General features: G+C 29.5%; 2 protein-coding genes across 2 annotated transcripts in view; both read left to right on the forward strand.

Annotated features, from left to right (window-relative positions):
* The first annotated feature begins 374 nt into the window (after positions 1-374).
* Positions 375-10474, forward strand: gng10 (guanine nucleotide binding protein (G protein), gamma 10). The gene is made up of 3 exons (XM_056266688.1): positions 375-574; positions 3279-3411; positions 10263-10474. Exons 1-2 carry the CDS (start codon positions 494-496, stop codon positions 3402-3404), a joined length of 207 nt encoding a protein of 68 aa, XP_056122663.1. The 5' UTR covers positions 375-493; the 3' UTR covers positions 3405-3411; positions 10263-10474.
* A 6646-nt stretch (positions 10475-17120) lies between these two features.
* rab35a (RAB35, member RAS oncogene family a) overlaps positions 17121-17570 on the forward strand; it is an 11560-nt gene continuing 11110 nt past the window's right edge. Inside the window, exon 1 of the mRNA XM_056266686.1 lies at positions 17121-17331. Coding sequence (XP_056122661.1) covers positions 17280-17331 — 52 coding nt within the window. The 5' untranslated portion in view covers positions 17121-17279. The remainder of the gene's footprint in view (positions 17332-17570) is intronic.

Here is a 17570-nt window from a genome sequence, read left to right on the forward strand (position 1 = left end):
TATCTATCTATCTATCTATCTATCTATCTAATCTTCGAAACTAGTCGAAATTATGACTTTATATTTATAACTTCGTCAAAACTTCGACTTTTTAATCAAATGATTGATTTATTGACTTTTTAATGTCTTAATTTCGACTTCTTATGTCGTATGTTTGGAATGATCTATGGGTAAGCATGATTTTTTATTTTTTTTTTGGCATGCAAAATACATGGTAGGGCTGGTAAGATATATTTATGGCCAGTGCATTTTCTATAATTTTGTGGCAAATAGTTCAAACAACGCTTATGCCGCGCTCAAGGCCCCGCCCACAGACACGCCCATAACCACGCCCAGGTTCACGCCATTAGATACGCCCACTCTGCGCTCTCTGAGTCTGACTGGAAATAAACGGTCGTTCTGCTTCACTCACACATCACATGAAACATCTCACGCTCATCAGACACACATCCCTTCATCTGTCCTGATAGGAATCATAATAATAATCATAACCATGTCTTCAAACTCAACCCTCACAACCATGAGACGGACTGTTAAGCAGCTCAAACTTGAAGCCAGCGTGGAGAGAATCAAAGTAAGTAACATTAACTGAACATCTCTTCAGTTTAAAGTGTACAGTAACGTTATACGACACGGTTATTTCACATAAAACTGTCTTTTAATTCAAATATTGTCTCTAGTATGTATGTATGATTGTTTATGGCAGCATATGAGATGAATAACCACATTATTTCACTGCTGCTCTCAACGGTGTTTGTTTGTCTAGTATTAATAATAGAATGTTGTTACAATGTTTTTCCTTAGCATTAATATTCCTTAGCATTGTGATTATTTCATGACAATATGACAAAAGATAGCTATGGCAGATACTAATATAGTCACCAATTTATTTTTGTATCCCTAAAAATTATATTAGTTTATTATAATACTAATTGAAAAAAAAAAAAACAGACATAAACTAATATACCGTAATATAATAATTGAAATTTCTAACACTGTTAAAATAGAAGTTAGCTGCTATAGTGGTCATTGTGTGACAAATGAAATGTTTTTTCCACATTTTCTGCAATAGAGGAAATATTTAATATGACGACAGGAGCAGAAAAGCTGTATGACTTTATTATTGAGCCTTTTTATTCTGAGATGTTGATTCATCCAAATGCAGAATTAAGATGGTGAAATAAATAGGCTTGACAACCTTTAAAAAGAGTTGAAAACTCTTTCGATATCTTTAGTTGTTGATGTCAAAGGTTGTGTGTCCAATCAAAGTTTATCAAACTCTACAGTATTTGGCACAAATTCATCTGTCATGTGGAATCAAGAATCAAGTCAAATTAGACATGGACAGGTTGGTCTTTGGTAAATCGTAGTTATGACATACTAAATAGTCTAAATTATGACATTCAGAGTCATAATTCTGACTATGACATAGCCTAATTTCGAGTTTTTATCTCATAATTATGACTTACATCATTTTGACTATCTCATAAATATGACTGTCTTAATTTCAACTTTTTTATCTCATAAATATGACTATGACATAATTTTCCTGATTATGACTTAGTATGTCATGATTATGAATTATGTAATATTTTTTACCTTTTTAATATCATAATTATGATTTATTATGCCATTATGGCTTAGTATGTAATTTTAACTTTTTATCTCAATTTAAAAATTTTATCATCATAATTATGCCTTATTAAGTCATTATAACATAGTTTGTCATATTTTAAAGTTTTTATCTCATAGCCTAATTTCAACTTTATCATAATTGCAACTAATGTCATAATTAAAGTCCCCTTGCAGTCAATAAAATGTATCCCTTAAAACTCATCTTTAATAATCAAAATTACACGTTTTTTTCCTGTGAAAATAATTTCTTCATGCCTTAAAATAGCTTGACTGTAACTCTACACTCTTGCTTCATTTAGTACACGTGGCTTCATGAATATGCAAATTAGTAATGTTACACAAACCATGTTCCCGTTCACCATCTCAGAGTCTGAGAAAAATCAGCATCATTAGAAACACTTGAACATCATAGAAAGTCAGTGGAGAAAAGCCCCGCCCACAAGTGACGGGATTGGTCACATGTTTGTGATGCAGGAAACAGGGGCGTCTTTGGTCCACAGTTTCAAAGAGAAAATACTCAGCAGCAATGCTATTGACTTATGAATTTACACATGGTTTAAAGGGATACTCCACCCAAAAATGAAAATTCTGTCATCATTTACTCACCCTCACGTTGTTGCAACCCTGTATGAGTTTCTTTCTTCTGCTGAACACAAAGGAAGATATTTTGAAGAACGATTGGATCTTTGACACCATTGACTTTTTTTGGGTGGAGTATCCCTTTAAAGCACTGCAAAAAATGCTTTTCTTAGTATTTTTGTCTTGTTTCCAGTCCAAATATCTAAAAATTCTTAAATCAAGATGCATTTAATAGATGATTAAAATGCCATAAGATATTATGTCTTGTTTACTGAGGAAATAAATCAAAATTAAGTGAGTTGTTGCTTAAAAAAAGCAAAATTATCTGCCAATGGGGTAAAAAAATAAATAATTTTGCTTAAAAATAAATAAAAATTAAATAGTCATAATATCTTATGGCATTTTACTCATCTAGTAAATGCATCTTGATTTAAGAATTTTTTGATATTTGGACTGGAAAGAAGACTAAATTACTAGGTAAGAAAAGCATTTTTTGCAGTGATTATTAAAAACACCACGTAGACAAACAACATTAAACACTTGAGTTTCACCACAGGGGGACTTTAACATTTACCAAAGCATGACAAACTCAAAGAAGACACGAAGACAGATCTCAGCTGAGGAACAGGGTCTTATCTAGCGAAACGATCTGTCATTTTCTAAAAAAAATTAAAATGTATATACTTTTTAACCACAGTTGTTGGTCTTGTGCTGGTCTGCGACGCCAGGCATTACGTCATCACGCTGGGAAGGTCACGCTGGACGTAGGCGTAAGCACCGCCCCATTGTTTTAAACACCCAGGATTTGCACACGAAAGGACTATTTTAAACAATAAACTGACACAAAGACATAAATATGTCATTCAACATACAATAAAATTAGAACGATCCTCCTTCTCCACGCTTGTAAACAATGGGGCGGTGCTTACGCCTACGTCCAGCGTGACCTTTCCAGCGCGATGACGTAATGCCTGGCGAAGAAGACACGGCCCAGCCTGCATCACACACGGGTTATGATGATGATTTCTAACGTAAAGTTTGATCTGTGTGTGTTTGTGATGCAGGTTTCTCAGGCGGCCGCGGATCTTCAGCAGTATTGCCTCCAGAACGCCAGTAAAGATTCGCTACTGGTGGGAGTACCGGCGGCCAGTAACCCGTTCAGAGAGCCTCGTTCATGCACACTTCTCTAGACTCCAGGTAGACCACGAACACCTGCAGATTCACATCAACACCGCGACAGAGATATGATTCAAGAGAAAACATGAGCAACTCTAGGGTTCTAGATCAATTTTAAAGACGCTTTATACCAAAAAGGTTCTATATAGCTACTATACATGGCTTAGTATGACATAATTATGACTTTATCATAATTATGATTTAGTATGTCATAATTATCACTTATTTATGACTTAGAATGTCAATTTCAACATTTTTATCTCATAATTTCTACTTTATCATAATTACCACCTGGTATGTCACAATTATCGCTTATGTCATTATAACTTAGTATTTCATAATTTCGACTTTATCATAATTACGACCTGGTATGTCATAATAATGTCATTTTATGAATGTCAATTTAAAAAATGTTATCTCATAATTTCAACTTTATCATAATTACGATTTAGTATGTCATAATTATCGCTTACGTCATTATGACTTAGTATGTCAATTTCAAATTTTTGTCTCATAATTTCTACCTTTTATCAAATAATTTCGTCTTTATCATAATTATGACTTATTATGTCATAATTATGGCTTTTTATCTCATAATTTCAACTTTATCATAATTATGACTTAGTATGTCATAATTATGGCTTAGTATGTCATAATTGTGACTTTATCTCATAATTTCGACTTTATCATAATTTTCGACTTGACGTCATAATTACAACTTTTTATCTCATAATTTTAACTTTATCATAATTACGACTTGGTATGTCATAATTACAACTTTTTATCTCATAATTTTAACTTTATCATAATTACGACTTGGTATGTCATAATTTCGACTTTTTATCTCATAATTTTGACTTTATCATAATTACGACTTGGTGTGTCATAATTTCGACTTTTTATCTCATAATTTTGACTTTATCATTATTACGACTTGGTATGTCATAATTACAACTTTTTATCTCATAATTTCAACTTTCAACTTTAGTATGTCATAATTATCGCTTACGTCATTATGACTTAGTATGACAATTTCACATTTTTATCTCATAATTTCGACCTTTTATCAAATAATTTCGACTTGATCATAATTATGACTTATTATGTCATAATTATGGCTTAGTATGTCATAATTTCGACTTTATCATAATTACGACTTGATATGTCATAATTACAACTTTTTATCTCATAATTTCAACTTTATCATAATTACGACTTGATATGTCATAATTACAACTTTTTATCTCATAATTTCAACTTTCAACTTTAGTATGTCATAATTATCGCTTACGTCATTATGACTTAGTATGTCAATTTCACATTTTTATCTCATAATTTCGACCTTTTATCAAATAATTTCGACTTGATCATAATTACGACTTGGTATGTCATAATTTCGACTTTTTATCTCATAATTTCGACTTTATCATAATTACGACTTGATATGTCATAATTACAACTTTTTATCTCATAATTTCAACTTTATCATAATTACGACTTGGTATGTCATAATTACAACTTTTTATCTCATAATTTCAACTTTATCATAATTACGACTTGATATGTCATAATTACAACTTTTTATCTCATAATTTCAACTATCATAATTACGACTTGGTATGTCATAATTTCGACTTTTTATCTCATAATTTTGACTTTATCATAATTACGACTTGGTATGTCATAATTACAACTTTTTGTCTCATAATTTCGACTTTATCATAATTACGACTTGGTATGTCATAATTACAACTTTTTATCTCATAATTTCAACTTTCAACTTTAGTATGTCATAATTATCGCTTACGTCATTATGACTTTAGTATGTCAATTTCACATTTTTATCTCATAATTTCGACCTTTTATCAAATAATTTCGACTTGATCATAATTATGACTTATTATGTCATAATTATGGCTTAGTATGTCATAATTGTGACTTTATCTCATAATTTCGACTTTATCATAATTTTCGACTTGACGTCATAATTACAACTTTTTATCTCATAATTTTAACTTTATCATAATTACGACTTGGTATGTCATAATTACAACTTTTTATCTCATAATTTTAACTTTATCATAATTACGACTTGGTATGTCATAATTTCGACTTTTTATCTCATAATTTTGACTTTATCATAATTACGACTTGGTGTGTCATAATTTCGACTTTTTATCTCATAATTTCGACTTTATCATAATTACGACTTGGTATGTCATAATTACAACTTTTTATCTCATAATTTCAACTTTCAACTTTAGTATGTCATAATTATCGCTTACGTCATTATGACTTTAGTATGTCAATTTCACATTTTTATCTCATAATTTCGACCTTTTATCAAATAATTTCGACTTGATCATAATTATGACTTATTATGTCATAATTATGGCTTAGTATGTCATAATTGTGACTTTATCTCATAATTTCGACTTTATCATAATTTTCGACTTGACATGTCATAATTACAACTTTTTATCTCATAATTTTAACTTTATCATAATTACGACTTGGTATGTCATAATTTCGACTTTTTATCTCATAATTTTGACTTTATCATAATTACGACTTGGTATGTCATAATTACAACTTTTTATCTCATAATTTCAACTTTATCATAATTACGACTTGGCATGTCATAATTTCGACTTTTTATCTCATAATTTCAACTTTATCATAATTACGACTTGGCATGTCATAATTTCGACTTTTTATCTCATAATTTCGACTGTCATACAACTTTTCATGGCATAATTTTAACTTTTTATCATGTAATTATGACCTAAAAAGAAAAGCGTTACATATATTCTCTCAGTGTAAAACATCTGGATTCATGTAGACGTCGCCAATATGTGTGTTTGTCCTGCAGCTTCTCTGACTATTCAAATATAAAGTAATTTAGCCCAGATATCCTCCACAGTCATACGCAGCTGTGTGGGATATTAATATTTTTATCCCGGAGCGCTGGCTTGCATCCGGCTCAGTGTTTGGGAAGTCTTGCTCTTACATCAACAGGAAGTTCAGTTTACACGCGTGTGTGTGTAGAGGAAGTCCTGAGATAGTGGACTTATGCCACTCTGTGCATTCTGTACTGTGTGTTATGCAATATGCATTGTGTTCTTATATAACACACATGTTTTATTGTGGCTCAAATGTGTCTAAAGGAACGTTTAAGTTGATATTATTCCCGCCTGAAACCGTGTGTTGCGCTTCTGCTCTTGACTAGCATGAGTTCCACTTTCTATGGCTCGATGCTAAACTTAGTTTTGAACAAGATGTGTCGTAACATGTCTGTCTCTTCAGCAGATTTACTCAGCAAACTGCAAGCACTGAATGTGGAACAGAGTAAAAAGAGTCGTTCACACAAACATTAAAGTTATTTACTCGCTCAAACTCTATACTATCAGTCCCAGTGTTGGGAGAGGTCGTTTTATCACTTTTTAAATCCATCAACATGTCAACAAACTCCTTTATCCCTGAAACATATTGTGTTAGGCTGTGCTAAGGTCAATCCCTTGACAAAACCCTTTTTATTCATTTAACACTTTGAATTTTTTTAAGGTAAACAAAAATTTTGTTTTAGAGATTTTGCAAAAATTGATTTTAAAAACCTGATATAGTTTACCATAAATTTTAAATGTCTCGAAGCTCGCCTCCAAATCTTCATGCATCTCTTTTCTATACTGTTCATAACGGCCATATAAGAGTCATATCGACTAGTTTATTGATATTTGATGATGCTTTTTTTTTTTTTTTTGCCTTAAACATAGTTATGACTTGATATGTCATAATTATCGCTTACTCCATTATGACTTACTATTTCATTATAACTGGCTTTATAACTATGACTTGGCATGTCATAATTATAACATTTCACTATGATTTATGCCATAATTTTGACTTTTTAATCTCATAATTTCGACTTTATAATAATAACAACTTGGTATGTCATGAATATCTCTTATGTCATTATTACTTAGTATGTCATTATTTACATTTTTTATCAATTTTGACTGTCATAATTATGACTTGGCATGTCATAATCATAACATTTCACTATGATTTATGCCATAATTTTGACTTTTTATATCATAATAATTTCGACTTTATAATAATAACAACTTGGTATGTCATGAATATCTCTTATGTCATTATTACTTAGTATGTCATTATTTACATTTTTTTATCAATTTTGACTGTCATAATTATGAATTGGCATGTCATAATTATAACATTTCACTATGATTTATGCCATAATTTTGACTTTTTATATCATAATAATTTCGACTTTATAATAATAACAACTTGGTATGTCATGAATATCTCTTATGTCATTATTACTTAGTATGTCATTATTTACATTTTTTATCAATTTTGACTGTCATAATTATGAATTGGCATGTCATAATTATAACATTTCACTATGATTTATGCCATAATTTTGACTTTTTATATCATAATAATTTCGACTTTATAATAATAACAACTTGGTATGTCATGAATATCTCTTATGTCATTATTACTTAGTATGTCATTATTTACATTTTTTATCAATTTTGACTGTCATAATTATGACTTGGCATGTCATAATTATAACATTTCACTATGATTTATGCCATAATTTTGACTTTTTATCTCATAATTTCGACTTTATAATAATAACGACTTGGTATGTCATGAATATCTCTTATGTCATTAATACTTAGTATGTCATAATTTAAATTTTTTATCAATTTTGACTGTCATAATTATGACTTGGCATGTCATAATTATAACATTTCACTATGATTTATGCCATAATTTTGACTTTTTATATCATAATAATTTCGACTTTATAATAATAACAACTTGGTATGTCATGAATATCTCTTATGTCATTATTACTTAGTATGTCATTATTTACATTTTTTATCAATTTTGACTGTCATAATTATGACTTGGCATGTCATAATTATAACATTTCACTATGATTTATGCCATAATTGTGACTTTTTATCTCATAATTTCGACTTTATAATAATAACAACTTGGTATGTCATGAATATCTCTTATGTCATTATTACTTAGTATGTCATTATTTACATTTTTTATCAATTTTGACTGTCATAATTATGACTTGGCATGTCATAATTATAACATTTCACTATGATTTATGCCATAATTTTGACTTTTTATCTCATAATTTCGACTTTATAATAATAACGACTTGGTATGTCATGAATATCTCTTATGTCATTATTACTTAGTATGTCATAATTTAAATTTTGTATCAATTTTGACTGTCATTATGATTTGGCATGTCATAATTATAACATTTCTCTATGATTTATGCCATAATTTTGACTTTTTATATCATAATAATTTCGACTTTATAATAATAACAACTTGGTATGTCATGAATATCTCTTATGTCATTATTACTTAGTATGTCATTATTTACATTTTTTATCAATTTTGACTGTCATAATTATGAATTGGCATGTCATAATTATAACATTTCACTATGATTTATGCCATAATTTTGACTTTTTATATCATAATAATTTCGACTTTATAATAATAACAACTTGGTATGTCATGAATATCTCTTATGTCATTATTACTTAGTATGTCATTATTTACATTTTTTATCAATTTTGACTGTCATAATTATGAATTGGCATGTCATAATTATAACATTTCACTATGATTTATGCCATAATTTTGACTTTTTATATCATAATAATTTCGACTTTATAATAATAACAACTTGGTATGTCATGAATATCTCTTATGTCATTATTACTTAGTATGTCATTATTTACATTTTTTATCAATTTTGACTGTCATAATTATGACTTGGCATGTCATAATTATAACATTTCACTATGATTTATGCCATAATTTTGACTTTTTATCTCATAATTTCGACTTTATAATAATAACGACTTGGTATGTCATGAATATCTCTTATGTCATTAATACTTAGTATGTCATAATTTAATTTTTTTATCAATTTTGACTGTCATAATTATGACTTGGCATGTCATAATTATAACATTTCACTATGATTTATGCCATTATTTTGACTTTTTATCTCATAATTTCGACTTTATAATAATAACAACTTGGTATGTCATGAATATCTCTTATGTCATTAATACTTAGTATGTCATAATTTAATTTTTTTTATCAATTTTGACTGTCATAATTATGACTTGGCATGTCATAATTATAACATTTCACTATGATTTATGCCATAATTTTGACTTTTTATATCATAATAATTTCGACTTTATAATAATAACAACTTGGTATGTCATGAATATCTCTTATGTCATTATTACTTAGTATGTCATTATTTACATTTTTTATCAATTTTGACTGTCATAATTATGACTTGGCATGTCATAATTATAACATTTCACTATGATTTATGCCATAATTGTGCATTTTTATATCATAATAATTTCGACTTTATAATAATAACAACTTGGTATGTCATGAATATCTCTTATGTCATTATTACTTAGTATGTCATTATTTAAATTTTTATCAATTTTGACTGTCATAATTATGACTTGGTATGTCATAATTATAACATTTCTCTATGATTTATGCCATAATTTTGACTTTTTAATCTCATAATTTCGACTTTATAATAATAACGACTTGGTATGTCATAAATATCTCTTATGTCATTATTACTTAGTATGTCATAATTTAAATTTTTTATCAATTTTGACTGTCATAATTATGACTTGGCATGTCATAATTATAACATTTCACTATGATTTATGCCATAATTTTGACTTTTTATCTCATAATTCTGACTATCATATGATTTTTTATGTATTGATTTCTCATATTTATTTGTCTTTCTTTCACAGGAGGGAGGAGGCAGATGCTGATTTTTTATATTATAGAAGTGAAACATTAGAAATATTGTGCAAGTCTGACAAATGTTGATGCCTACAAATTTCTTTTGTATTTTATATTGTGCCAATTATATGAAACTGAAGCATTAAATTGTATGAATGGATTTATCTTTTTAGTTTTCATTAATGTAACATAATCATTTAATTATTCCAAAAGAATTAGAGAGATTAATTATGTGTAAGTGTGTTAATTATTGTGATATGTCTGATCAATGAAAAACTGTTGATTGCAAAGAAAATAAAAAAATATTTTGTTTAAAAATACAAGTCTTGGCGAGTCTAAGTAGATTAAATTAACATGCAGAATTAGAAGCACAAACCTCCACAAATATTGGTAAATATGAGCAAAACTGACTGTGAAAATTCGTTTTTCATTAAAATATTCACAAAAATTCTAACCTTTAATTAAAGTCAAATAGCAAAAAAAAATTGATTTAAATGACTACATAAATTAAAATAAATTAAATCAAAATAAAATAGGTTAAAATAAAAACAAATAAAATAAAATAAATACGTTTGATAAAACTAAATTAATAAATACAATTTGATTTAAATAAATAGAAATGCAGTGTAAAAATAAATAAAAACGTACAATTGTATTTAAATAAAAATAAATAAATATAATGAATACATTTGATTAAAATAAATAAATAAAATAAATAATATTTGATTCCAAAAGCAGCCACATAAATAAAAACATTTAATTAAAATATATAAATAAATAACGAAAATAAATAACTTGATTTTTGTAAATAAATTAGATAAAAGTAATTTAAAAAAAACTTTTTATACAAATAAATAGTAAAAAATGTTAAAAAAAAAATGTAAATGAAAAAATAAAAATAGGATTACACTAAGTAAATAAATGTATTAAAATAAAAATATTAAAATTAATTAATACATGATCTGAATCATTTGATTAAAATAAATAAACAAATAAAACTACAGTAATTCAATAAGTAGAAAAAGCTCAATTATTTAATGTAACAAACTAAATATTTGGCACATTTATTATGTTCAATTTTCAGTTTTAATCAGGTCTCTATACTGTATATGACAGATCCAGTGAGGCCTGCAAACTCTGTGCATGAGATGCTGTTTAAAGGCTTTTTATCGCACGCTTCTCAAACAGGTCGAGGTTATATAGATGAGGTCTGATCTGAGTTTGGAGACTTCTGACCCCGAGACCCAAACAAGCAAGAGAAGCCGTGGAAGGAGATGATAGACTCGATGCTTTCTCTCTCGAGGGGTAAATAAACGAACTGGAACATGAAAATACCCTGTTGCTCTGGTGATAATCAGTCAATCTGGGTGGACACAAAATTACTTCTGTAACAATTATGTCTTCTGTGACCCTTCAAGCCACTCATTAACTGAGGAACTGAATTTATAACTCACAATTCTGACTTTATAACACAATTATGACTTTATAACACGCAATTGGGACTTTATATAACACAATTGTGACTATCAGGCAATTCTAACTTTATAACTCACAATTGTGACTATATCACGCAATTCTAACTTTATAACTCGCAATTGTGACTATATTGGGCAATTCTAACTTTATAACTCACAATTGTGACTATATTGGGCAATTCTAACTTTATAACTCACAAATTGTGACTGTCACGCAATTCTAACTTTATAACTCGCAATTGTGACTATATCACGCAATTCTAACTTTATAACTCACAATTGTGGCTATATCACGCAATTCTAACTTTATAACTCACAATTGTGGCTATATCACGCAATTCTAACTTTATAACTCGCAATTGTGACTATATCACGCAATTCTAACTTTATAACTCGCAATTGTGACTATATCACACAATTCTAACTTTCTAACTCACAATTGTGACTATATCACGCAATTCTAACTTTATAACTCGCAATTGTGACTATATCACGCAATTCTAACTTTTTAACTCGCAATTGTGAATATATAACACAATTCTAACTTTATAACTCACAATTGTGACTATATCACACAATTCTAACTTTATAACTCACAATTGTGACTATATCACGCAATTCTAACTTTATAACTCGCAATTCTAACTTTATAACTCACAATTGTGACTATATCACGCAATTCTAACTTTATAACTCGCAATTGTGACTATATCACACAATTCTAACTTTATAACTCACAATTGTGACTATATCACACAATTCTAACTTTATAACTCACAATTGTGACTATATCACACAATTCTAACTTTATAACTCACAATTTTGACTATATCACACAATTCTAACTTTATAACTCACAATTGTGACTATATCACACAATTCTAACTTTATAACTCACAATTTTGACTATATCACACAATTCTAACTTTATAACTCACAATTTTGACTATATCACACAATTCTAACTTTATAACTCACAATTGTGACTATATCACACAATTCTAACTTTATAACTCACAATTTTGACTATATCACACAATTCTAACTTTATAACTCACAATTTTGACTATATCACACAATTCTAACTTTATAACTCACAATTGTGACTATATCACACAATTCTAACTTTATAACTCACAATTGTGACTATATCACACAATTCTAACTTTATAACTCACAATTTTGACTATATCACACAATTCTAACTTTATAACTCACAATTGTGACTATATCACACAATTCTAACTTTATAACTCACAATTTTGACTATATCACACAATTCTAACTTTATAACTCACAATTGTGACTATATCACACAATTCTAACTTTATAACTCGCAATTGTGACTATATCACACAATTCTAACTTTATAACTCAAAAATTGTGACTATATCACGCAATTCTAACTTTATAACTCACAGTTGTGACTATATCACACAATTCTAACTTTATAACTCACAATTGTGACTATATCACACAATTCTAACTTTATAACTCACAATTGTGACTATATCACACACAATTCTAACTTTATAACTCACAATTATGACTATATCACGCAATTCTAACTTTATAATTTACAATTGTGACTATATCACACAATTCTAACTTTATAACTCACAATTGTGACTATATCACACAATTCTAACTTTATAACTCACAATTATGACTATATCACGTAATTCTAACTTTATAATTTACAATTGTGACTATATCACACAATTCTAACTTTATAACTCACAATTGTGACTATATCACACAATTCTAACTTTATTACTCACAATTGTGACTATATCACACAATTCTAACTTTATAACTCACAATTGTGACTATATCACACAATTCTAACTTTATAACTCACAATTGTGACTATATCACACAATTCTAACTTTATAACTCACAATTGTGACTATATCACACAATTCTAACTTTATAACTCACAATTGTGACTATATCACACAATTCTAACTTTATAACTCACAAATTGTGACTATATCACGCAATTCTAACTTTATAACTCACAATTGTGACTATATCACACAATTCTAACTTTATAACTCACAATTGTGACTATATCACACAATTCTAACTTTATAACTCACAATTGTGACTATATCACACAATTATAACTTTATAACTCACAATTATGACTATATCACGCAATTCTAACTTTATAACTCACAATTGTGACTATATTGGGCAATTCTAACTTTATAACTCGCAATTATGACTATATCACGCAATTCTAACTTTATAACTCACAATTTTGACTATATAACACAATTCTAACTTTATATCTCACAAATTCTGACTATATTGGGCAATTCTAACTTTATAACTCGCAATTGCGACTTTATATCACACAATTCTAACTTTATAACTCACAATTGTGACTATATCATGCAATTCTAACTTTATAACTCACAATTGTGACTATATCACACAATTCTAACTTTATAACTCACAATTGTGACTATATCACACAATTCTAACTTTATAACTCACAATTGTGACTATATCACGCAATTCTAACTTTATAACTCACAATTGTGACTATATCACACAATTGTAACTTTATAACTCACAATTGTGACTATATCACACAATTCTAACTTTATAACTCACAATTGTGACTATATCACACAATTCTAACTTTATAACTCAAAAATTGTGACTATATCACGCAATTCTAACTTTATAACTCACAATTGTGACTATATCACACAATTCTAACTTTATAACTCACAATTGTGACTATATCACACAATTCTAACTTTATAACTCACAATTGTGACTATATCACACACAATTCTAACTTTATAACTCACAATTATGACTATATCACGCAATTCTAACTTTATAATTTACAATTGTGACTATATCACACAATTCTAACTTTATAACTCACAATTGTGACTATATCACACAATTCTAACTTTATAACTCACAATTATGACTATATCACGTAATTCTAACTTTATAATTTACAATTGTGACTATATCACACAATTCTAACTTTATAACTCACAATTGTGACTATATCACACAATTCTAACTTTATTACTCACAATTGTGACTATATCACACAATTCTAACTTTATAACTCACAATTGTGACTATATCACACAATTCTAACTTTATAACTCACAATTGTGACTATATCACACAATTCTAACTTTATAACTCACAATTGTGACTATATCACACAATTCGAACTTTATAACTCACAATTGTGACTATATCACACAATTCTAACTTTATAACTCACAAATTGTGACTATATCACGCAATTCTAACTTTATAACTCACAATTGTGACTATATCACACAATTCTAACTTTATAACTCACAATTGTGACTATATCACACAATTCTAACTTTATGACTCACAATTGTGACTATATCACACAATTCTAACTTTATAACTCACAATTGTGACTATATCACACAATTATAACTTTATAACTCACAATTATGACTATATCACGCAATTCTAACTTTATAACTCACAATTGTGACTATATCACACAATTCTAACTTTATAACTCGCAATTATGACTATATCACGCAATTCTAACTTTATAACTCACAATTTTGACTATATAACACAATTCTAACTTTATATCTCACAAATTGTGACTATATTGGGCAATTCTAACTTTATAACTCGCAATTGCGACTTTATATCACACAATTCTGACTTTATAAATCATAATTCGGGCTTTATATCACGCAGTTCTGACTTTATAACTTGCGATTGTGACTATCACACAATTCTAACTTTATATCTCACAAATTGTGACTATATTGGGCAATTCTAACTTTATAACTCGCAATTGCGACTTTATATCACGCAATTCTGACTTTATAACTCACAATTCTGACTTTATATCACGCAGTTCTGACTTTATAACTTGCGATTGTCACAGAAAGCTTTCATAGATTTTCCACATTCATGAACAACCAAGAATTATCAAAATCCCGGGAAGAGTCACTTCAAACTTAAAAGTCACATGGAAATTTCTACATTTTTCTAAACGCCCAGCATGATCAACATTTGCATGCATTATTCTGGGTCTGAGAATATGGAGATTATTGTTTATATAAGATCACTACGCTGTGGTTCTTTGTTCTTTCAAACCTTTATGCATTTGAATATCGTCCACCTTCTCAGGTACACAATGCAAATCTTGTGTGGTTGTGTTGTGTAACACGTATATCAGCTCATCAATCAATGTTAATGGTGGATCATAGGGTTCTTTCATAAACACAATCTGCATTTCATGAACATTTATAGCAGGATTCGATATCACAGTCTTTGGTATCTCTTTCTCTTGCCATTGAGCAAACAAAAAAAAAAGCATTTTTAAATATCTATTTCCTTATAGAATATCACCTCCAGGCATTGATTACCACAGATAACATAAGACCACAAACTGGCACTGACATTACAGTAATATCGTCCACTAATATTTGTATACTGTGTATAAATAGTACAGTGTATAATATTGCATAAATGGAAATCTGGGACTGAAAATACTGTCTATTTTTAACGAAGTAGCATAAAAAAAAAAAAAAAAAATCAGTATGAATATACTACAATCTGTATACAATATTAGATAAATAGAGGCCCTAAAATATTTAGACACCTTTGAACACTAATTATATTATATACCGTCAAACCAAAATTTCTTCAGCATTTCTCACATTATCTCAGTTTATTCACTATAGTTTAGAAAATGGTAATAAATATGAGCAGAACTCAGTTCTCAGATCAGTGGATATTTGACTGGTTTTGCCCGTCCTTCTGTTCGACTCTCACACATGAATTATGTTGAATATCTGTCAGCTGTTAAATTTAACTACACAATTAGATAATACCAGTTTAGCCCAACCAGTGACCAAGCAATGCTTCATGTTGTTCAGTGTGTGTGTAAAAAGAGCATTAGCAGTTACAGAAAACACACTTCAGCAAAACATGATCAGCTCAAAGTGTCTGGTAGTCTCTGTATGAAGGATTTTTGTGTATAATATCTCACAGTTTCCTATATTTTGCTCTCCTCACTTACATAAATGAACTATAGTGTCCTGCACACACTAAAAAAATATCAAAAATTATATCAAGTGACGGAATAATTTTTGGTTTGACTGTGTTTGTGTACAGGTACACACACACTCACACACACACACACACACACACACACACACACACACACACACACACACACGCCTATAGACGTCTCTTTTACTCCCCCTGCTGGAGGATCTTCTGCACTACCGCTGCGATTAGTGCGCATGCGCAAGTGAGTCAGTCATCTCGAGTTCTAATGGGCGGGGTTTGTTTGAGCGGCTGCGAGCAGCGGCATCAGATCCGCCGTGTGTGTAGATGGGTGTGTGAGAGTCTCCGAAACACACACACACATACACATACACAGACACACCGCTCAAAATAACCCGGGGAGACGATAAAGCTCATATACGACAGCCTCTCCGCCGGGAGAGGAGGAGCAGGAGGGTTTAGGGTCCTGAACGGCTCGTTGTGCGGGGGGCCATGGCGCGGGACTATGATTACCTCTTCAAGCTGCTCATCATCGGGGACAGCGGTAAGGAAACACCGGGGATGAGAAACGGAAACAGGCCTCAGCTCGCTTACAACGACATTTACTTTACTTACCCCGGGCTTTTTGCGCTGGATACACACCTAATGCAGACTTTGAGTGATTTGACAGCTTATAAATAACATTGTTGTTGTTTCTGCTTTAACTGATGTGATGGGCCTGCCAACTGAGTTTAGAGTCATTCAGTCTGGGTGTGTTCTGAAATTCATTTTTATTATCTAATT

This window comes from Rhinichthys klamathensis, unplaced genomic scaffold (assembly GCF_029890125.1).
Source record: "Rhinichthys klamathensis goyatoka isolate OS25496 unplaced genomic scaffold, OSU_Roscu_1.1 h1tg000252l_1, whole genome shotgun sequence".
Classification (NCBI taxonomy): domain Eukaryota; kingdom Metazoa; phylum Chordata; class Actinopteri; order Cypriniformes; family Leuciscidae; genus Rhinichthys; species Rhinichthys klamathensis.

Coding starts and splice junctions, on each gene's coding strand:
- gng10 (XM_056266688.1), top strand. CDS start 494: ATGTCTTCAAACTCAACCCTCACAACCATGAGACGGACTGTTAAGCAG. Junction 575..3,278: donor CCAGCGTGGAGAGAATCAAA/GTAAGTAACATT, acceptor TTTGTGATGCAG/GTTTCTCAGGCGGCCGCGGA.